General features: G+C 37.1%; 2 protein-coding genes across 6 annotated transcripts; both read right to left on the reverse strand.

The window, feature by feature from the left end:
* Positions 1–1605: 1605 nt before the first annotated feature.
* Positions 1606–6162, reverse strand: ran (RAN, member RAS oncogene family). Of its 2 annotated transcripts, none has more exons than XM_056250265.1 (7): positions 6064–6162; positions 5385–5455; positions 3195–3279; positions 2937–3062; positions 2664–2851; positions 2084–2254; positions 1606–1991 (listed from the first exon to the last, which is right to left on the reverse strand). In XM_056250265.1, exons 2-7 carry the CDS (start codon positions 5415–5417, stop codon positions 1947–1949), a joined length of 648 nt encoding a protein of 215 aa, XP_056106240.1. In that variant the 5' UTR covers positions 5418–5455; positions 6064–6162; the 3' UTR covers positions 1606–1946. The 2 variants fall into 2 exon arrangements, with proteins under 2 accessions (XP_056106240.1, XP_056106241.1); XM_056250266.1 differs by lacking the exon at positions 6064–6162 and adding an exon at positions 5956–5977.
* Positions 6163–9247: 3085 nt separating this feature from the next.
* On the reverse strand, positions 9248–12475 carry ndufs8b (NADH:ubiquinone oxidoreductase core subunit S8b). 4 transcript variants are annotated; one of them, XM_056250137.1, is made up of 6 exons: positions 12297–12473; positions 12107–12172; positions 11939–12028; positions 11343–11515; positions 11139–11267; positions 9249–9745 (listed from the first exon to the last, which is right to left on the reverse strand). In XM_056250137.1, exons 1-6 carry the CDS (start codon positions 12364–12366, stop codon positions 9614–9616), a joined length of 660 nt encoding a protein of 219 aa, XP_056106112.1. In that variant the 5' UTR covers positions 12367–12473; the 3' UTR covers positions 9249–9613. The 4 variants fall into 4 exon arrangements, with proteins under 4 accessions (XP_056106110.1, XP_056106112.1, XP_056106111.1 ...); XM_056250138.1 differs by having other exon boundaries at positions 9250–9745; positions 12107–12160; positions 12297–12472; XM_056250135.1 differs by having other exon boundaries at positions 9248–9745; positions 11939–12172; positions 12297–12475.
* Positions 12476–22273: the final 9798 nt, after the last annotated feature.

Below are 22273 nucleotides of genomic sequence, written 5' to 3' on the forward strand. Positions count from 1 at the left end.
GCGTACCAGGGGGTCGGCTAAACATTGTGTAAATATATTAAGGACTCATATAGAAACAGTTTGAATTGCTTTCTTATAATGTGAAAGAAAAATAGTCTTGATATATAGTTGATTTTTTTTTTTTCAATAAACAAAAACAAAGGTTATTGTGTTTTACATTAAAACGGGTATCTCAGCGATCACTGTCCTTCACGTGACGTCGCTGACGGTGATTTATTATTCTCGTCATCAGTGAAGTGAATCAAATGCAACGGACTGTAGTTTATTCCCAAACGCGACGGAATGTGTTTATGAATCATAGACAGTGAAACAATGTTTCACTATACCCTTCCTTCTGGTTTGTGAACCCTAGACTCCAAAGACTGACATGAGTAGCATGAATTAATATTTTCTGCTCTCTGGTGGCCAAATCGTAGTATTACGTAGTAGGCCTGAAGGAATTGCGTTACGTCATCAACGGAAACGCACCCGTTACTGATTATTTTACTACACTATTGTCCTTTCCTTTGTCATCAAAAACAAAACTACAAACTTCTTATACTGTTTGAAGGAGAATCTCGTATTACTTTATAGTAGCAATCGACGGCTATTGTGATAGAAACTGGTTACCAGTCCATGTTCACATTTTGCCTGGTCAGTCAACAGATATAAATTACCTTCCGCCTGGCAACAATTTATATTATAGCCTAGTACTACCAGATACATTTTAAATAAAAATCATTATAATAGATATTACATAAAGTTGCTTACATAACAGCAACGCTTGGTTTTATAACCGAAAAGGCTCTTAGACTTCAGTGTGATGAATACATTTATCATGGAATATAAACAAATGTTTGTATAATTAAAAGCATTTTATTTACTTTAAAAAAAAAGTGCCTAAATTGATTTTGGCCCGTCTCATCGCAGTCTTGACCTTCCTGACTGTAAGCAACCATAAACTATAATCATTTTAACATTAAAGGCAATTCAAATCTCACATTTAATAAATCATTTGTCTGATTAATTTGGAATTTTCACTTAACATTTATTGCATTTTTATAAGGTTAAACACTTTTCTTTTAACATTTGATGAAAACACTTCCATTATACTGGTTTTGAAAAGTGCCACATACTAACTTTTCTGCTAAAGACATTTCATGTTTATTGGCATAGCATTCATTTAAATACGAGCAACTATTCCAATAGCACATAAAAATGACAAACTTATTACAAGGAAATCCCATAATTACTTTACAATAGGAATGGATATGAAAGTAACACAGCTTGAAAGGCTTGGTGTAAAACCACATCAGACCTTAAACTAAATGAATGCGGTTTTATTTTTGACAATGGATAGATCTTGGACTCAGAAGCAATTCACAATCCACTGCATAACTCGCAGTATTTAAACATCACAACCAGTGACCAGAAACATGCCATTTTAGACCTTTCAAGCATTATGATGCACCATTGTCTCCGCAAACCCAGAGAAACATCCAGAGCCACGTATCCTGAAACAGCCTTAACATGTAAAAAAGGATTCACCATTGACAAGTAGCCCACTACAGTTTCATCATTTGCTTTAACAGTTATATTTTTTCGTAAGAAAAGACCAAGCAAGGATTATTATATCGAGAATGTTTTTATTCCAAGAATTCCTCTAAGTGCTTAGAGCTTTACATAGAGAAGTAAGCACTGGGACACTCGACCTGCTCACACCGTTGAGCGCGCGAGTGTGTCAGTGTAGGCATGTCTGCATGTGTGTGTCTGTCTGGTGGTAACAGTTAGCATGTCTACAATGAAATGAACCACACAATTTACTCAAATTCAAAACACAAAACAAACCAAAAATTGAAAAATAAAAATATTCTGCGCTGGGAGTTACAGTAAAAGGGGCAGGGAGAGGAACCATCACTGGAAAATCGCAGTGACATTGCCACAAGGAGGTCAGAGGGGTTAACAGGTTAAAGGTCGTCATCTTCATCTGGGAGAGCTGTTTCTGATGCCACCTAGAAGAGACAAACATTACAGATTAAACACTTTTTGGGGGGGGGGGGGGGGGGGCAGAAGTAACTGACGGGTCACCTGAGTGTACACTTACTTTCAAGTCATGCTCATACTGTGCAGCAAGTGATGGGTCCATAGCAATTTCAGGTGGTGCAAGGGCTGGCATCTCAACAAACTCCAGATTAGGATCTCCAATCAGTTTCCGTGCAAGCCAAAGGAAGGGCTTCTCAAAGTTATAATTACTCTTGGCAGAGATGTCATAGTACTGAGAAAAGGAAGAATCTCATTAATGGTCTATAACAGCGTGACACGCAGTCTTTACTACAGCACATCTGAGTGAAACCGGACCACAGGGGAAATGTGAGGGTGACCATTTTAAAACTCATCTTTTCTTCCATATTGTGATGCATTAGGATTAGGTTCAATTGATTGGATTTTGATGCATTGCACTCAAAAGTGGAGGCAGATGAATGTGAGCTTGCAGAGACTGGGTTTAAGCGACTAAGTGATTGGAGAAGTCCTGCATGTGTCACCGGAGAGACATTGTAAATAAACAAACTCAAAACTGCATTAATGAAATGGGCATGGATGAACTGTTTACAATAACACGCATTTAGATCACAGATGGGGTGAATTATTTCATGTCGACTTTGAGTTCAAAAGGTTCACTGTACCTGTAGATTCTTCTTACGATGGAAAACAATACTCTTTGCTTTGACCTTCCTGTCCTTGATGTCCACTTTGTTACCGCACAGCACTATGGGAATGTTCTCGCACACACGCACCAAGTCACGATGCCAGTTGGGCACGTTTTTATAGGTCACTCGAGAAGTTACATCAAACATGATGATTGCACACTGAGCTATAGAGGGAGACAGATACACATGTTAAACCACTGCTGTACAGTAAGTGGCCGAAAAGTGTACATGTGGTAAACGGCAACATACCCTGGATGTAATATCCATCTCTCAGGCCTCCGAACTTCTCTTGTCCGGCTGTGTCCCATACGTTATATTTGATGGCTCCTCTGTTTGTGTGGAAGACCAGGGGATGTACCTCAACTCCAAGTGTGGCTAAGACGACACAAAGAAACATTTAAGAGCTGCTCATCGCTGTGACTGTCGCACCAAAGCCACACATTCCTCCAGAATAGTTGCGTTGAGATGCCACAATAATGAAATGAGCAAAGACTCCAAAAGACTTACCAACATATTTCTTTTCAAACTCCCCAGTCAAATGTCTCTTCACAAAGGTGGTTTTCCCCGTACCTCCGTCTCCAACCAGAACCAGCTGTGGATGGGAAAGAGTTTGCATGAGTGAGCAACACTTTCCAAGCAACCAGTATTACAATAGCTGACACAATAGATTTTTTTTAATTCCAGAATCGATACTAATACAAAATCAATTACTTTATTTTTGTCCTTGCTTATAGAAAAGGTTGGCAGAAGTTAGCCACTTTTGTTCCAACAGAGAATGAAATAAGTATTTATCTATGAGTGTTAAGTGACTAAATTTCTCTTTCAAATGGACACGTGTGAAAGCGTTGTGAGAATGAATGCACTGAAAAGCCTTCGCACTACTCATTTGCTGAGAGAGAACTCAGCTGCACGATAAATCTTCAAACACCCAAACGATCTTCCAATTTGTCCGTCTATTAAACCTTTAACAAAATCATATTGCAACATTCAAATCTGTGTTGGCGCTGCCGCTGACCCAGAGTTGTCATGAAACCGCTTCACAAACAGTCTATTCAACCTCATAATATAATTATTTCTGTGATACAATAGTTCTAATTATCATAAAAAGTACTACAGAGATAAAAGTTTTAAGTTCAAATATAAACGATGGTGTCTATGGCAGCGATCAAAATAAAGTAAATCAGCTTTTGATAGAAACTTGGCACCCAAAATAATTACATTGTTTTGCCACTAGGTGGCAACAAGCGACTTAAATGTATTTGTTATTGATTCATTTATTCAAGAGAATGTAGTACTGTACTATGCTTCTGAAATAAAACTCAGAAAAATTTGATGAATTGTTTTTGTAAATATGACAACACACAATCAGATTAACTGGATCAGGGGCCTGTTCTTTAAACGTGGATTCCTCCGTTATCTGGATTTTACGGTTGATTTGTCATGATCCAGGATCGTTGGGTTCTCCGAAGATTATCCCGGAGTTGAGGATTAGATTGCATCTTTTTAAGTGGACGCGTTCTTAAAAGAGTACCTGATTGAACCAGGGACAGTAATCATTTAATATAACTTAAGTTAATTTGAAGATAATATGATGTGTACTCTATCAAACTATAGACACAGCCAGTATTACTGATTTATTCATGAGGGAATTACAATATTATAATTTTATTGAAGTCTTTAGTCTGAGCCATACATTGATTTGAAAAGCGGCAGCTACTTTATGGGAGTGGCTTGATGCAGCGATGAGAATTGTCCATAAACCATTGAATATGCCATTTTCAAAATATAAGTTAAGATATCAGTGGTCACATTTGTGATAAATCACAGCCTGATATTGGATAAAGTAACTGATTAATTTGCATTAAGATAGGTTTAAAAGTATTGAAAGCATATTTTATGTATTGTGATTGGTTTACAAATCTAATTTAATCTAACAGTTGCCTGGTAGTAAAAACAAAAACATGACTCCAATGGGTCTCAAATTTCCCATCAGTTACAATCTTCACAAAAAAGGGTTAGGCTTTGTTTTTAGGGGTGTTTGTTACAACTAATATTAAGTAACTACATGTACTTACTATAGGGTTAGTTGCATGTAACTACGCATACTTTATAGTTGTTACTATAGTACCTGCATGTAACAATAAAACCGTAAAATAAAGGGTAACACTATTTTACAGGGTCCATATTACATGTACTTAATAGTAACAGTAAATGATTCATAATTACATGCAACTAACCCACAACCAAAACCTACCCCTATAGTAAGTACATGTAGTTAATATTACTCAGTACTTAAATATAGAATTACACAAACAATGACACCTTAAAATAAAGTGTATGCAAATAAAGTGTTACCCAATAAAGTTTGTTACATTGGACTAAAACATGGAACAAGACGAAGGAACTGGGATTAAATGGGTTAACCAATTATAATATATACAAAAATTAGCCTTACATTTTCCTATGAATTTGAAGACACTGGTTTTTTAAACATTTACTATCATTTTAACCGTTTTCCTGATTAATGCACCATCATTGTGTGTCTCGAGGCGGTTCTCACGCTTATCTCTGCACTCGTTATCAGGAACAAGTATTCTAATTCACTTCCAAACAGTTAAGCAACTCATAGTGCTAACAACCGAACACTTAAAACCCTCATTTAATTATTTGTTGTAGCTTGTAGTTTTAGAGCTTTACCTTAAACTGAACTTGTGGCTCGTTCTCTGCCATGGCTGTTTGTGTGTGTTGGTCTTTGTGCTGCAGTCACTCTGCGGGAGAGATGGCGGGACGGTTAGTCACATCATACAAAAGGCCGCAACAATCACAAATAAACAACATAGTTACACAAAACTACTAAAAATACCACTTTTAACACGCATAGTAAACCCAAAAAAGCGTATAAAACTCAAAACAAACAACTGCGTTCATACACGAACAACTACCGCGTCTGAATAAAAGGATGCGCGCGAACACACGAGGCCGCTGCTACTGGAGCCTGAACTTCAGTCGCAGTCTGAAGGCCTCAAACAGGCCCATCAATCTGGAAATCAATATATAGCGCATTAAAGATTGTGAAAATTAACTACAATCGGTTAAGTTCACAAGAGAGTGAAACGAAGCAAGTGTTGTTCACGCGACTGCAGCAGCTCGCCAGCATCGCGCGCTGCCAACAACTCACGATGGCGCTACGACACAGATGAGCCATGATGAAACACTCACAACTCCACATCAGCGGCGAATAAACGCGACCTGATCGACTTTAGATCACCTTAGCACAAGTATAAAGACTTTCGGGTGTGTTTTGTTTTCGGCGAAAACAAAAACGTCTCGTTGAAATGAGTTAGTGATGAGAAGAGCAGCGTCGTTCCGCACTCACCGGTGGTGAAGTGATCGAGGAAGAGAGCAAATGGCTGCGCCCGCGCGGGATTCAGCGTGGCTCACATAAACGCTTCCGCCCCTACCACGTGACCCTCTGCTGCCGCGCGACAACTGCGCCACCTAGCGAAACTGAAGTTGAGATAGTCTTTTCTCCCCGGTTGAATATTGCTGTTGAGACGTTTATCCGAGGATAACTATTGATTGGACGTTTGTGGTTTGCTATTGGTCGATCTGATGTGAGTGACAGGTTGTCCCCGCCCTCGCGCCAGTATACATGTCATCAGAGAACAGATAGAAGAGAAACAACTTCTCACCCCACACGTCTGTACTATGGAAAAACAGATATGTTCTGAACCGCAACAGATCTCTGTTCTTTGAAGACTGGTATGGGAGAAATATATGGTCCGTAGCTGACTTAATGGATATCAATGGTCATTTCTTAAATTATGAACAATTTGGCATCAAACATAATTTCCAACCCTTAAAATCAGACTTCACTAAATTACACAGAGCGCTACCCCAACAATTTGTCTTTCTAATAAGAAACAGTTTGGCATATTATCCAATACAACCACAATTGGCCCCACTATCAATTCAAGGGTTCTGTATTCTAGATAAAAAATGTACTAACCACTTTATTAGAAATTGTTTTACTGAATACCTTTACCCTGAAAGGCAAAATAAAAATAACATCATTCAAAAATTTGATAAAGATTCAATTACTAAACTAAGAACAATGTATCTAACACTCCCTATACCCCCCAAAGTGAAAGAAACTCACTTTAAAGTAATGAACAACATTTATCCCTCTAAAGAATTACTGAGACTTCGCTTTGGTATAGATGATAACACTTGTACATTCTGTGAAAATGGTGTTGAAACTCCGGACCATGTGTTTTTCTCATGTAATGTAATACAGATATTTTGGTGTGATGTACATAAATGGATTAAGCAGCAGATATCTTCATTCCCAACCTTTATATCCAGAGACGACATTACATTTGGTTTGATTTTGCAAAGCAAGGATGTTGAGTTGTGTATTAATACAATTGTATGTCTAGCTAAATTCTTCATTCACAAGTGTAGAATTGTGAAATCATCTCCCAAATTTGTTTTTAAAAAAAAAAATGAATTTAAACTGTATATAAAATCCTTAAAAACTCTGAAAGGTCCTAAAGCTCAAAAAATATATGATACCCTAAAACACTTCCCAACTGAGATAAATGGATGAAAAAGTCTGAATTTACCCCTTATGTCATGTATGTTTTATCTAAATACTTATTATTTATTTATTTATTAATATTATTATTATTATTATTATTATTATGTTTTATTTTCCTTACCAATATCCTATTTTGTACTTGTCTACATTACATTCGTGTTGTATTAAGTGCTGCTCCCTCTGGCTATATTTTTCTTATATCCTATTCTGTAAAAAAGGAAGTTATGCAGCCATGTTTGTTTGTAAATCTTGATATTCAATAAAAAAAATAAAAAAAAATAAAAATAAAAAAAAACAGATAGAAGAGAAGATGCTGTTATAGGCTACTCTCTTGAGTAGGTACTTATTTTGAATAAGTAATTACTTCACAACCGCTATGTTATAATCTATATAGTATAAATGCGTGTAGTAGTAGCCTATAATAGGGACATAGACCTACTACATTCGTCGTTATCATGTGACCTACCAGCATCAGTTACAACTTACATCCTGGTTACATCGCTTCACTGCAATTCACAAATCCTGTCCCGTGGCCTCATGGGATAGTAAAGTGTCCACAAAATGCACACTTCGGAACCTACTCTTTTATGAGTATGGCTACTGTGAATTCGTACACTTCTTTTGTTACATAGCCTAGCCTACTGTTTTTCGCCGACTATATAGATGCGATTTCGGACGCAGCCAAGATATGCTGCAAGGAGGTGGGAGGATATTATGATTAAAGATTACGAGGACATATTTAAAAAAAATGCATGATAAATCATTTAGGCTATAATAAATACTGCAATATTCCATACATTTTATGAGACTTTAAAACAGATATAATATGGTGGCTGATTTAATGAAATACTTCAGTTACCGAGTAAATAAACATATATGACACACACAATTGTAATATCTGTGCCTATTATACAACACATCTCTAGAGGGCATTGTTTTTTGTTGTTTTAACACTGCGGGACACAGAAGATACAAAGACGGTGAACTGTAGCATGGGATTTGGTTATTGAAATAGACAAACTTGAGAAATATAGAAGGTAGGTATATATCATATGCAATAAGATATTTGACGAAATATTCAATGTGTGACATGAACAATAATGTAGGTGAAAGACCAGAATAAATATACTGTGTGTGAAATAACAGCAGTATGTTAATAATATAGATGTTAAAATTGTATGGTATATATATGTACAGTTTATACAACAATGTAAGTTGAATATTATACTGTTACTATTACTATTAAAGTAAAATAGCTGACAATAATAATATTTGTAATTGGAATGTGGTAAATAGTTAAATTATTAGCATTATGTTAAGAAATAGGCCTACACCATATTTTATTTATATAATTTCAATCAATTTATCAGATAATAAACAAATGTTATGTGAATGTCCTACTAATCTAATCTGACGCAGTGCCCAAGACACTCAACATCTTTTTTTTTTTTTTTTTAATCACGGGCTGATTTGAACTACATATCGTGCCCTGAACCCTCTTCAGCGTCTCCCTAAATACCCAGACCAAGGCAGAAACCTCTTTTCAAATGTAAACATGAGTTCACAATGGGAATTTGCATTAATCACCGTCCCAGACTTACTGGGGACAGAAGTTGATTTACATGGGAGGGAAAGAGATGTAGAGATGTAGATTAGGATGATGCTGAGGTGAGACTTGCGTCTCGCATGGTGATGCTAATTTCACAAGAGAGAGTTCAAATGTTCATACCCTGAAACGTCCTTTGTCTTCTCTGGGAGTGCTCTTCCTCAACCAGACTGCCCCGTAAGTGAAAAAGTTTGAATACGCTGATCGATTTGGGCTTTTATATTATATTATACTATAGATAATATAGTATAATAATATATAAGTAACAATAATACATAATAATAAAAAAATAATACACTTTATATATAAAATATAAATAGCTGACAGCAATAATATGTATAATCCAAATGTGGTAAATGGTTACATTATTAGCATTATGTTAATAAAAGAAACACACCATATTTTGTTTGTTATTTTATTTACATCATTAAATCACTTTATCAGAGAATAAGCAAATATGTGCATTTCCTGTAAACATTCACATTCAACTGTAATATCTGCCCCTGAGAACAACCTATTATGTTTGAATGCACTGCTTTAAAATGAACAGATAGATGAACATTCATTGTGCATTGTGTTTTGTGCGTTTAGACAGCAAATATATGAATACTTTTTGTGGTTCTATACAAAGTGTAATTTTTAGTTTCAGTAGATGATGCGGGTCGCTAATGAACTGATGTCGTCTGCTGTTTGTGTTTCTGTCAGCAGGATGTTATTTGTTCATCTGTACAGGTAATCTGCCTGAATGTTAGCAGCAATCTCGGCCTCCCATCGGTCTCCATTATTCAGCAGCTTCTCTTTATTATACAGCAGTTCTTCATGAGTCTCAGTCACATACTCAAAATTAGGGCCCTGCCACAAAAAGAAAGGAAAAATGTTTGTATCAGTGTATAATATGAACTGTTTTGGACTAAATAACCCTCAGTGATCAATTAAGTATCTCAGTGTAACATCGTGTGTACACCGGACGAGACGAAGCGACCGTTGCAAGTCAATTTGTCCTTCATGTCCGAAGTAGCGCGAGCACTTGGAGTATGTCAGGAATAAAACTCGTCGCATCCAGGAATTTGTCGTGCCGCATCCAGTGAATATCACTGGTTATAATGGGGTCTGTTTGCGTTTGTCGGGTTGAGCTGCGCTGCTTGCGTCTGACTCCTGTTCAACCTATATATGCTCCCAATGAGCCAAATAATGAGAAAGAACCGAATCTCTTACCACAGCTATGCAGACGACACACAGCTCTACTTAGCCCTATCGCCTAACGACTACAGCCCCATTGACTCCCTGTGCCAATGCATTGATGAAGTCAACGGTTGGATGTGCCAAAACTTTCTTCAGTTAAACAAAGACAAAACTGAAGTCATTGCGTTGGAAACAAAGATGAAGTTCTCAAGGCGAATGCATACCTTGACGCTAGGGGTCTAACAACTAAAAATCAAGTCAGGAATCTTGGTGTGTCTCTAGAGTCAGACTTTAGTTTCAGTAGTCATGTCAAAGCAATAACTAAATCAGCATACTATCATCTGAAAAATATTGCAAGAATTAGATGCTTTGTTTCCAATCAAGACTTAGAGAAACTTGTGCATGCTTTTATCACCAGCAGGGTGGATTATTGTAATGGACTCCTCACTGGCCTTCCTAAAAAGACCATAAGACAGTTGCAGCTCATACAGAACGCTGCTGCCAGGATTCTGAGCAGAACCAGAAAATATGAACACATCACACCAGTCCTCAGGTCTCTACACTGGCTCCCAGTTACATTTAGGATTGACTTTAAAGTATTATTACTGGTATATAAATCTTTTAATGGGCTAGGACCTCAATATATTGCAGATATGCTCACTGAATATAAACCCAACAGATCACTCAGATCATTAGGATCACATCAGCTAGAAATACCAAGGGTTCACTCTAAGCAAGGAGAGTCTGCTTTTAGCTATTATGCCAGCCGCAGCTGTAACCAGCTTCCAGAAGAGATCAGATGTGCTCCTACAGTAGTCACATTCAAATCCAGACTCAAAACACATCTGTTTAGCTATGCATTTACTGAATGAGCACTGTGCCACTGTCCGTCCGACTGTTTTTACTGTACTTTATTTTTTATTCTAAACTGTTTTAATTATTCTTATTTGTTTTGATTATTTTAATTTCTTCTATGTAAAGCACTTTGAATTACCATTGTGTATGAAATGTGCTATATAAATAAACTTGCCTTGCCTTGCCTTTATGTAATATATCTGTGTACCTCTACGATTGCGTCCACAGGACAGGCTTCCTGGCAGAATCCACAGTAGATGCATTTGGTCATGTCAATGTCATAGCGAGTTGTTCTTCGGCTGCTATCTGCACGGGTCTCTGCTTCTATTGTGATGGCCTACAGGAGACAAAAGCAATGCCGGTAGGTAATCACAGATGAGGAACATGCACGTGTGTGTGTGTGTGTGTGTACCTGAGCAGGACAGACAGCCTCACACAGTTTACAGGCAATGCAGCGCTCCTCTCCGCTGGGATACCTGCGCAGCGCATGCTCGCCACGGAACCAGGGAGAGAGAGGGCCTTTCTCAAATGGGTAATTGATAGTAGCTGGTTCTCTAAACAAATAACTCATGGTCATGCCCAATCCTGCCATACAGACAAAGAATAAAATAATCATTTTTTTATTATTATGTATTTGAACAACACAACTTTATATACTGCAAAATCTCAGCATGCAAGTCCACATGCAAAAAAGTACCATATTCAGGAAGAAAAAAAAAGTTAAAGTGCCCCTATTATGCAATTTTAAAGGTTCCTAATTTTGTTTTGCAGGTCTCCTACAATAGGTTTACAATAAACACTTTCATTTTCTCATAATATTGTAGCATCAGTGCTTTTTTCACCGTGTCTAAAACGGTTTGTTAGCAGGCAGCCAATGAAGACCATAGGCTGGCATTATGCAAATTTGTTACATTGTTACGTAGGTGTGTAAAAGTTAGGGAGACTGGAATTACTAATGGCTCGTTTCAGCAGTTCGGGTTCTTTTTAAATAGCATTATACATACAGACCCCTGAAAAATTCGGTCCACAGCAGTGTTTGTGCTGCACGGTCTGTGATGGACTTCATGTCGGTAGGCAACTCTTCAGCATTCACATATTCTACAGAGAGACAGAGAGAGGCATTGTAGGACACTGTGTGTTTAGGGTGTGAAAATGTATACCTGTGTATGATCTCACTATAGCCTCCCCTGTAGACGGTAAGGCTGAAGGGACGGACAGGTCCAAGCCTGACTGCGAAAGTGCCTTAATGAAATTAAACATAATTTTGCTTCAGTAGGAGAATCAAACTATTCCACTATGGCAGCATCTCACAGTTCATGGTCAAATGATCATTTTCTGACTGCTACATCATATCAAATAAACTCACTTGTGCGGCATGAGGAATATATTATGCGCAATGTCATCTTCATCCTAATCAGCCAAAAAGACATAAACATTTCTGTCCATGATTTAGGCAATTATGACAGTGGTGCAAATATAGACTTCTACCCCTTATATTGAGATTGAAACATACGGGGCTGTATGTCAAATGAACAGATTTGCCTTATAAGCCTGCTGGTAATCTCCTTCCTCAATCTGTCAGACCTTTGAAAATAACTTCTTTCATACAAGTAAATTATTGTTTAACAAATGCCGTATGTAAACACATCCACTTGTGTTTAGGTAGGCTAAATTTGTGTCATCTGTGTGGTTCCATTTTATTTATCATGATGATATTTAGACAGCAAGCAGTCTAAATAAAAAGCAAGCAGTTTTATATTTGTTATAAGTTTTTTTAGCTATTGTTTTTATGTAGGCTATTTATTTACCATTTATTTAGTTTACACATCTAGGCTAAACCTGACCCGCAGACTGATCGTCAAGCGTTAAACTGCATTAAACAATGTAACTCCATTGATTACCTGAATTATTCGGAAATATAGGCCTATATTTGTAGCTGTTGCGTGTTTAACTCAAAGAGATGCTTCCGTCAGTCGGTCGATCGGTGATCAGAGGATCTTGCGCTTTCAGTCAAGAAGAGCCGGTTGGTCACGTGGTGTTCCTTTACCTGCAGCGTGACAGACAAGAGAGATTTACTTTTGAGCGTGTCATTTGGCATATGAATGGAACAGGTCTAATATAGGCCTATATTTAAATGTCATTGTATTCAATCAACTTTTATTCAAGACACAGAGGTCCATAGAGACAACACTGTACAGATATACATATAAATGTAAAACAATACAAAACAATTAAGAATGATGCGGATGAGGCATCATTTATAAAACATATAGGCCTACAGGCTTCGGGTCCAATGTTTCCAAAAGCAAGATGTATACCTTGTGTCACTCTTAAAAACATCAGCTATGGAGACAATGATCATATTCTTAGACCCTGTCAGTCTTTCAACAGCGTTAAAAGTAGGCACATTGTTAGACACAAACATTTCACTGGCACTACTCCACCTAGGAATTTTATGCACTATTCTCAGTGCATCCTTATAAGCTACTTGAAGTTTTTTTCATTTTCGACTCACTAAAATTACACCACAGGTGGGCAGTATACAGTGGAGTTTTTGAAGAGGTTTTGAAGAGTGAGATTTTAACATCAGGAGTGCACATGTGGAATTTGCGTGCCAGCATGTTTGCTTACAGTTTTCCACACTGACGCTGCACATCATCATCATCACAGAGGTCATCTCTTATCACAAGTCCCAGATATTTAACTTTCTTTACAACCTCTAGTGGTTCACCTGCCAATAGGAAAGAAGGATAGACACACTTCATATCCTCCTTGGTTCTGGCGATCAATACCACACTCTTCATTGAGTTAAATTTTATATCAAACATTAGTCCATATAAGAGCCCGACCGATATGGATTTTTGGGGGCTGATGCGATGCCGATACCGATAAAATAACGCCAGATACCGATATATCGGCCGATATTATTTATGTGTATATTATAATACAGTAGCAATATTATGTATGTGTATTATAGTACAGTTCCAGTCAAAAAATTGGACATACTTTCCTATTGGTGTGTACAAACTTTTGATGGGTACTGTATATAGAATACACCGTATAAACAGAATAAATATATACACGTTTTGCAATGATCTCAAATGTGGTGATCAAACCCTTGTGTGACAAAGATGTGTACATGGTGAATGATAGAATGAGAATGATACATTTGAGCTGTAACCAAACTAGTTTGGATTGCATGTTATATTATATTATATTATATTATAAATACTGTTGCATAATCTTCACTAACAACTTTGTCTTTTAATGTAGTCACATTATATAAAACATAACTTGTATCAATAAATATATCAAAAGTGTCACTGACAAAACCTTATTATCTTCTATTTGTAGTCTTAATTCCTCTAATCTCTACCAGTGGAGGAAGAACTCAGATCTTTTTACTAAAGTAAAATTAATAATATCATAATGAAAACGTTTTTAATTACATATGTACAGTACAATTTTTAAATAAGTAGTAAGCAAAATGTAGTACTAAACGTGAAACAGTGTTATAATTTTTTAAATTATTGCTTGTGTAACGTAGTGTTATAGGCAGAATGAGCTTTAACACTGTCTACACCGGACGCGGCCTTTATTGCTCGCGTCGCAACAGCTGTTTACAAAAAGCGCCCGTTACAAAGCAGAATGGGGCATCAGTTTACTGTCGAAGATTTGTCGCTCGTGCAACACATTTTAATCAATGTTTCATCAACCAATTGTCTGGATTTAATAAATAAGAAGTAAATATAGCAGACAATATAATCAGGACTTCTCAGCTGCGCGCTTTCCCCAGTCATCACAAGCTCACACAATACGTGACAGAGGCTGGTAGCAGAGAAATGAATTCTGTGAATTACACTAGGCAAATCAAAAGTAATAGGCTACTACCCACCGGATGAAGAAGGGTTGGCTCTCAATAGAACATAAAATATTAATTTTATTTTTCGTGTTCGCATTTACGAGGAAAAAACAATGTTACGCACGTGACAAGCTCTAAAAGCGGCACTAAAGTGCAGAGACCTCGCTCAAACAGAAAGCACAAAGCCTTTCATTAAAGTGAATTTCGTTTTGTATTAATTGTATCTTAATTTTAATCATCAACCAATTGCCTGGATTTAATAAATAAGAAATAAATATAGTGGACAATAGAGAATCTCGACACGGAGGCGCCGGCGCGTGAACTGCAACTAGTCTCATAAATGAACCGAAACTCAGCGTATAGACCTGAGAAATATATATATATTGAAATGTCTATTTTTAAACAGAACGATTCAAAACGAAAGACAGACTGCTCTCTGCTGTAATCCGTATGAAATGTGCATTTCTCTCTGGCGTGTTCACTGAAGATCGCGAGTCAGCGTCGTCAACTTTGCAGCGACACTGACTGAAAACACTTGTTTATTAATAAACAATTAAAATGTCTCCTTGCTATATTTGATGTATTCACAATCATTACTTTTGCCAGTTCTTTGTGACAGCTTTAATGTGCTTTATTGGCATCGCCACCCTTACATGAATCACGCACCTGCATTTAAATTAAAAAAAAAAAAAATTATCGGCCATTATAAATGCCGATACCGATAGTTAGGAAAATGCCTAATATCGGCCGATAATATCGGCCCGCCGATATATCGGTCGGGCTCTAGTCCATATTGAGAGCATATTCTAAGTAGTTGCTTAAGGCCAGCACTGGAGGGAGACAGTACCACCAAATCATCAGCATAAAGCATATGATTAATGAGACTATCCCCCACCAAGCAGCCAGTTCAGCCCTTTAGCTCCCTAGATAAACTATCTATGTACAGATTGAAAAGCAGCGGAGACAGAATTCCTCCCTGCCGCACTCCATTGGAGACATATATGGGGTGTTGACAAACTCATCTCCCACCTGACTTGCATAGTTTGGTGAGAGTACCAAAACTGCAGTATCCTGATTAGGTAAGAGGGGACACCACGCTCATGTAGTTTACCAAACAGTTTCCCATGGTAGATACGATCAAAAGCCTTTGACGCATCCAGGAAACACATGAAGACTGTGTTATTGCGTGATCTGCTACGGATAATTTCTTTAAGTGCATAAATAGATCAGTTCCATGCTTGTTCTTAAAACCAAACTGATTATCTGTTGACGCTATGTATTCTGCAAGCCTTTCCATAAGGATCCCTTCCAGTACCTTAGATAATGTACTTGCAAGTGCAATAGGTCTATATTTATCTATACTAGTTAATTTACCAGTCTTATTTTTAACTACAGGTACTAGCAAGACAGATAACATGGATCCAGGAAGTGTACCATGCTTCATTAACCCAGAAAAGCATAGAGCAAGTAAAACTGAAACACTCAGCCTCCTTTATACAATCATGTGCATCAGCTGTAGATATACAATGGTCCAACAAGGATGTAGTATGCCAAGCTTCACTCACATGTGTATAGCTATCAGCTGGCAATAATTCCTTAGTGGACAACAGAACCTTGTTACCATTGCAGAATGGTGTCAAGTGTTGACCAAAAAGTGAATTAGTATCTGATATATCAGCATTCAGATCCCCCAAGACAAATATGGATGTATATTCACTTTCCCTTATAAGACCCTATAGAAGCAAGCTTATTCAAGTACTCATTTTCATTTTTGTGACATTCATATGGAGTGTATACATTTAAGATTATAAAAACATTCTTATTATGCACCACCTTGATTCCTATGCACCAGTCCACATCTAACCTGATCACAGTGACCAAAGGGTCAAGTTTCTTGTGCCAGAATATGGCCACACCTCCTGGGATCCTGGTGTTTAGGTCTGTCGTGGATTCCCCTGCCCCATGGAAATCACCATTTACAGTGTTAAGTTTATCCAGATCTTGGATAGCTAAAAAAGTCTCTTGCAAACACACCACATCAGCATTCTCAAAGAGCTTGTTTATGAGCTCAACAGTGCGTTCTGCATGCTGTCCAAGCTGCAGACCACGGGAGTTATAAGACACAACTCTTATAGCAGTTTATCATTGTTTAACATGCAAGGGACGCCCTTGGTTCAGGTGCACTCATCTCTGTGTTAAGTGGTGCTTTAATACCTGCCCCTACCGCAGCCCTAGGCTTGCGATTCTCATAGAAGCGCCTTACATCCCTTCTGGCCACAGCTGCGGCGCATACATCTCTGCTACTTCCTTGCATTCAGCTGTGACTTTGAAAGAGCTGTAGCGAGTATACTCAGTGCCAATCTTCTGACAAGTCACATCTCTGGAAAGTTGTTCTTTTAAATAACTAGCCAGAGTCTCTGAGTCTAAGTCAGGAGCAAGCTTTGTCACAAACACACTCACCAGAAGTTGTCACTGGATGTATTCCATAGTTCTTCTTCTCTCTGGGGCGATTCATACTAGTCTTGTTCTGCACTGCAGCTGTAGATCGTTTTCCAAAACGTTGCTTGCGCTTGCCATGCTTTAATATACACGGCTCCATGCAGGGGACATCGCCACCTCAATCCCCCTGCCAGCTGTCTCCTCAATAACGGGCGACACCGAGGGTCCGGGTGCAGGCTCCCTGTGATTTGGTCCATGGAGCTGGGTCTCCTCACTGACCATGATTGTGGCTGCATTCCCCTTGCTGGCACTGAGTTGCTCAATCACACTCAGTCGTTTGCTAATGTCTGTAGTTATTCCACGAAGGTTCTCACATTCAGTCGACTGCTTACTCACAGTATTTTTCATGGAGACCAACTCTACACTTAGGCGTTCAATCTTACTAACCAGTATTGTATTTATTTGACCTTTTTTTTGTTGTTGTTAATGTTATTGATTTACAGTCATTAGGCTTCTGATTGGTCAATACAGCTTTTTTTTTAAAAACCTCTTCAAATAACAAACAGGCATTATCATTGTTAAACACAGCTGCAATTAATCCAAGCAGCATACATTGAAAAGAAAAAATATTAACAAGAAATAACCTACAGAAATATATAAAAACAAAAGATAACAATTAAATGAAACTTAAAGTCACCATGAAATCAAAATGGACGATAGGCTAGGCTACTTGTTTTTTATGGAATATTATTATTATAAATTATTTATCCCTGCATTTCTTTTTTTTATTTAGGCATATGTGCCCTACTAATCCCTCCCTCTTGCAGTGACTTCTCTGATGTTGTGTTTACTGGCATGAGTGCGGGGCAACCTGTCACTCACATCAGATCCACCAATAGCAAACCACTAACCATCCAATCAATTCCCCATGGACAAAATTAAGTCCTGCCCTACATTTGCTCTTGTTCTAGATGCTGTTTCACTCAGATATACGTCACAACGGGGAAGAAAAGATTAGAGAGTTTTAAGGCACTCTTCTTTTTCAGATGCTTTAAAGATTGAAATAAAATGTTCATTTTTTAATCCACATTTGTGTAAATAAAACTGACCCATAATCAAAACATTTTTACACAAAAATTCGACATCTTTGTTTTGTGGTTAATAGAGCTTTCTAGCTGCGCTAAATCACAAAATACCTGTTCAACATATTACTGTGCAGATCATTATTTTTGTACATTTCATTTACAATTTTATGTTATTTTTAAAATAACTAGTTGCCTATGACAATAAAGGTCACCACTCTTTCTCAACAAATTTTCACTGGTGAAATTCATTTATTTTATTTTGCGTGAGGGTGCAATTTTCGCAACAAGTTGGTCACATGAATTTGCAAAGTTGACCAACAAAAAAAAAAAAAATGCTAGATTTGAAAGTGACTTCTGTGTGAGCTGTGCTTCGCTACTACTGGCTACTTTATCTGCCTTCACCATAGTCCTGTAGAGTGACAAATATGTATTTAAAAGTATTCAATGTAGTCTCTCAATAAATATGAGGTTAAAATAGTTGTACATGAAGTATGGCATCATCACATTGCAGTGCACTAGTGAAACTGCACTCTCACTTCCTTATGATGGTTAACACAAGAAATCACTGGCCTATTGGATTTACATAATAAAGAATGATCCAACCTGCCTTTTCCTTCAGCCAAAGTGATTCAAACACACACACACGCCCAAAACCACACACACACACACACACACACACACGCATGCATGCATGCAAAACCACACACTAGCTGACTTTACAGCGGAAGTATTAGTCTCAGTTGTCTTCCCTCCCATCAGAGGACAACTGCACCTTTCAGTGTGGCAGAAGCGTGAAGGTAACGTTTGCTCTATTGACCTTTTTTTGCTGTGTTGTTCTATTGTATTTGTCAAAAACTCTCTGCCTAATGTGCATTAGCAAACAGGGTTTAATTTCAGATCCATACATACTACAAGTTCTTTCTTCTACTAGAACTTTGCCATGAATGTTGTGTTGTGCAGTTAAACTTCCTTTTGAAATGGCGCTTGTTTGCTTACCTGAAATGAGATTGACATTTTCGTTGTCAAATGTGACATCATGTTTCTGGATGTATCTCTCTCTCTCTCTCTCTCTCTCACACACACACACACACACATAGATGTCTGTTAAACCGGACCACAGCGAGGATGAGGAGGGGAATCATGGGCCGGAGGTCACGGTCTTGGAGACTAACCGATTTGGCTTCATTCTAGGAAATGGAGAAACTGACAGGTCCGTGTTGATGTCCGTTCACTCACGTCCATCACAGCTTAGAGCTTGGGTGGAGGTTGATTTAAGTGTTTATCGCTCCCAAAAAGCCCTAGTTGACCACGATGTGTGTTATACAATGTCTAATCTGTGGTCAAGGCATTTTTTTATCCTGTGTTGTATTGATAATTCAGTCATAACTCACAATCTTATAAGCAGCCGTTACCTTTTGCACCTCTTACTCTAGTTTTCTCCTTCTCAACATCCTGTCATGTTGCTATAGAGATATCTGGCCTGTCAGAGTGTGGTTTCCTGTTTTCTGTCTGTTTGCCTCTTATGACAGTTATGCTTTGCACTGGTATGGAGACGGCTTTAGTGAGAGTGTTAGGAAGCAGGGTAGAGGTGTGTGATTCTCTGCTTCATTGGAAAATGTTTTTCACACTGACTGCACAGTCCCAGTCTCATTGCACTATTAAGACTGAAATGCTGCAGTATATAGTGGTGTATTGCTGATTGTGTGTGTGTCGTTGACAGTGACGGTCCATGTCCAGAGATAGTGAGACATCGAGAGTCCAAATGGCTCAGCCTCATGACTCAATGGGAGCAAGTCATGGAGAAAAAGAGCAACAAGGTGTGTCTATCTCGCTGTTGTAGACTTGTGTTTGCATATGTTAACAAGAATGATCATACATCTTATCTTAGGCATGGGGGGGCCCAACCATCATTCTGATATTTATTGGAACAAAATTCTATATCTACACTAGAAAACCTCATAGAAACGTGAGGAATTCGTATTTAGCATATAGGAGACTTTTACAATTCACATGGAAAAACATGGAAAAATTGTCAAGCGAAGTTAAATGTTGTGGTGGCACCACTTTTTAAAAAAAATGTTAAATCATTCAACTTTATAATCGTGCAATAATGAGTAATAATGTGTCAATCCCTTGTGAAAAAGAAGTACACTTCAGCATATTCTTTAATACTTATCAATAATATACTTAACTGATACTATAATATACTTATACTCTGTAAAAAAAATTGTTGTTTCAACTTAAAAAAGTAAGTGTTCGTTAAAATATTACGTTTAGTTGACTTGAAATGTGAAGTACTAAGTGACAACTTGAATATTTGAGTTGACTAAACTTAAAATTTTATGGCAGCATGAACACGCTTTTAAATTGAAAAAACATTTTTTTTTTACAGTTTACTATTATATGTAGTAGGCTATATGTATTATACTTATATAGTACAATATACTTATACTATAAGCGCAAACTGAATGTAATGTTTTAGGACAGTTAATTGCATGTTATTTGAATATTAAATTAAAATGTATTATTGTTGAAATGTATAAAAGCATAGCTGAATGTTTTTTTTGACTCACTTATATATTTAGTACATTTTTATATATAATTTATGTTAAACTAAAATATACTTTAATCTTTCTGTTTCTCTGCATGTCATGAATTTGTATGACATGTTGTATGACAATTTGTCATTCCACATTTGTAATAATGAAGTTGCATTTGAATACATGTATATATTTTAACTGTAAGTATTTTAAGTGTAAGTATTTTGACTGTAATTGTAATATTGAATTAGACACTACAGTTATGATTATTATCAAGTACTTTATGTGTGCTTAAGTTTGTTAGTCAACACATCAAAATAAGTGTACTTCTTTAAAGCATGCCAAAAGATTATTAAAACAAGTATTTAAAATGTACTTTAATTATTACAAAGTGTAGCCTACTTAAGTGTGTTAAGAAACAGTCATGTACTCTTTAAACACACTTAAGTGCATTTTATTAAATTAATATTAGATTGCCTTCAAGAACAGTTTTTAAACATATACTTTTAAGATTTGAAACACTAAGTGCACATTCAATACAATTGAGAGCACTTCTTTTTCACAGGGGACAGTATAACATTTTCAAGTTATTTGTAAGTTTAACAGCTGTATTGTAGAAGGCTATTTGTGGAACTTATAAATTGATAAATCAATTTTGAGTTAATGAATTGGGAATGTGTAAATAGCCCAGCTGTTTCACAAGCTTTCACTGGTCCATTGGGAAAAAAAGTTTACTGTTTGAATTAGACATGGGGAAAAAACAATACATCAAACGTTTTGAAAATAAATTTATTCAGCTATTTCTGATCGTATTGATTCTTTGAGCATTGATTTTTTCAGTTGATTAATGTGTGAAACCTCATATGTCATTGTCAGTGGGCCCGCATATGATACAGGATGTTGAATGTCAAATACTGCAGGCTGCAAATGAGTGCTATATGTAAGATCATCTTAATTAAATAGATAGTTCACCCAAAATTGTCATTACTTACCCTCATGTTGTTCTTAACCAGTATGAGTTTCTTTCTTCTTCTGCTAAACACAAAAGATGATATTTTAAAGAATGTTGGTAATCAAACCGTTTACGGCATTGACTTCTGTAGTATTCTTTCCCTACTATGGAAGTCAGTGGGTGCCATTGAACTGTCTGGCTCAGCAACATTATTTAAAATATCTTCTTTTGTGTTCAACATAAAAAGAAACTCATACATTTTTGAGTGAACTATCCCTTTCACGCATTCGGGTTAACTATTAAAGAAATGCTTTATCAGATTTTTTTTCTGAATATGCTAAAATATCCAAGAATTTTGGAGTCATTTGCAGTCAAAACAGCATTTAATTGTCAGCATAAGTTTTACAATATCCAGCCACATCGCTCAGCTCTCTTCCTGTCTCAGGTCAAAGGTCAATGTCAGAA

The sequence above is a fragment of the Rhinichthys klamathensis genome, unplaced genomic scaffold (assembly GCF_029890125.1).
Source record: "Rhinichthys klamathensis goyatoka isolate OS25496 unplaced genomic scaffold, OSU_Roscu_1.1 h1tg000068l_1, whole genome shotgun sequence".
Taxonomy (NCBI): Eukaryota; Metazoa; Chordata; class Actinopteri; order Cypriniformes; family Leuciscidae; genus Rhinichthys; species Rhinichthys klamathensis.

Coding starts and splice junctions, on each gene's coding strand:
- ran (XM_056250265.1), bottom strand. CDS start 5,417: ATGGCAGAGAACGAGCCACAAGTTCAGTTTAAG. Junction 3,063..3,194: donor GTTTGAAAAGAAATATGTTG/GTAAGTCTTTTG, acceptor GTGTCGTCTTAG/CCACACTTGGAGTTGAGGTA. Junction 2,255..2,663: donor ATCGTAAGAAGAATCTACAG/GTACAGTGAACC, acceptor TCCTTTTCTCAG/TACTATGACATCTCTGCCAA.
- ndufs8b (XM_056250135.1), bottom strand. CDS start 12,366: ATGTTTATGTCTTTTTGGCTGATTAGGATGAAGATGACATTGCGCATA. Junction 11,516..11,938: donor GTGGACCGAATTTTTCAGGG/GTCTGTATGTAT, acceptor TCTGTATGGCAG/GATTGGGCATGACCATGAGT. Junction 11,268..11,342: donor AGGCTGTCTGTCCTGCTCAG/GTACACACACAC, acceptor TGTCTCCTGTAG/GCCATCACAATAGAAGCAGA.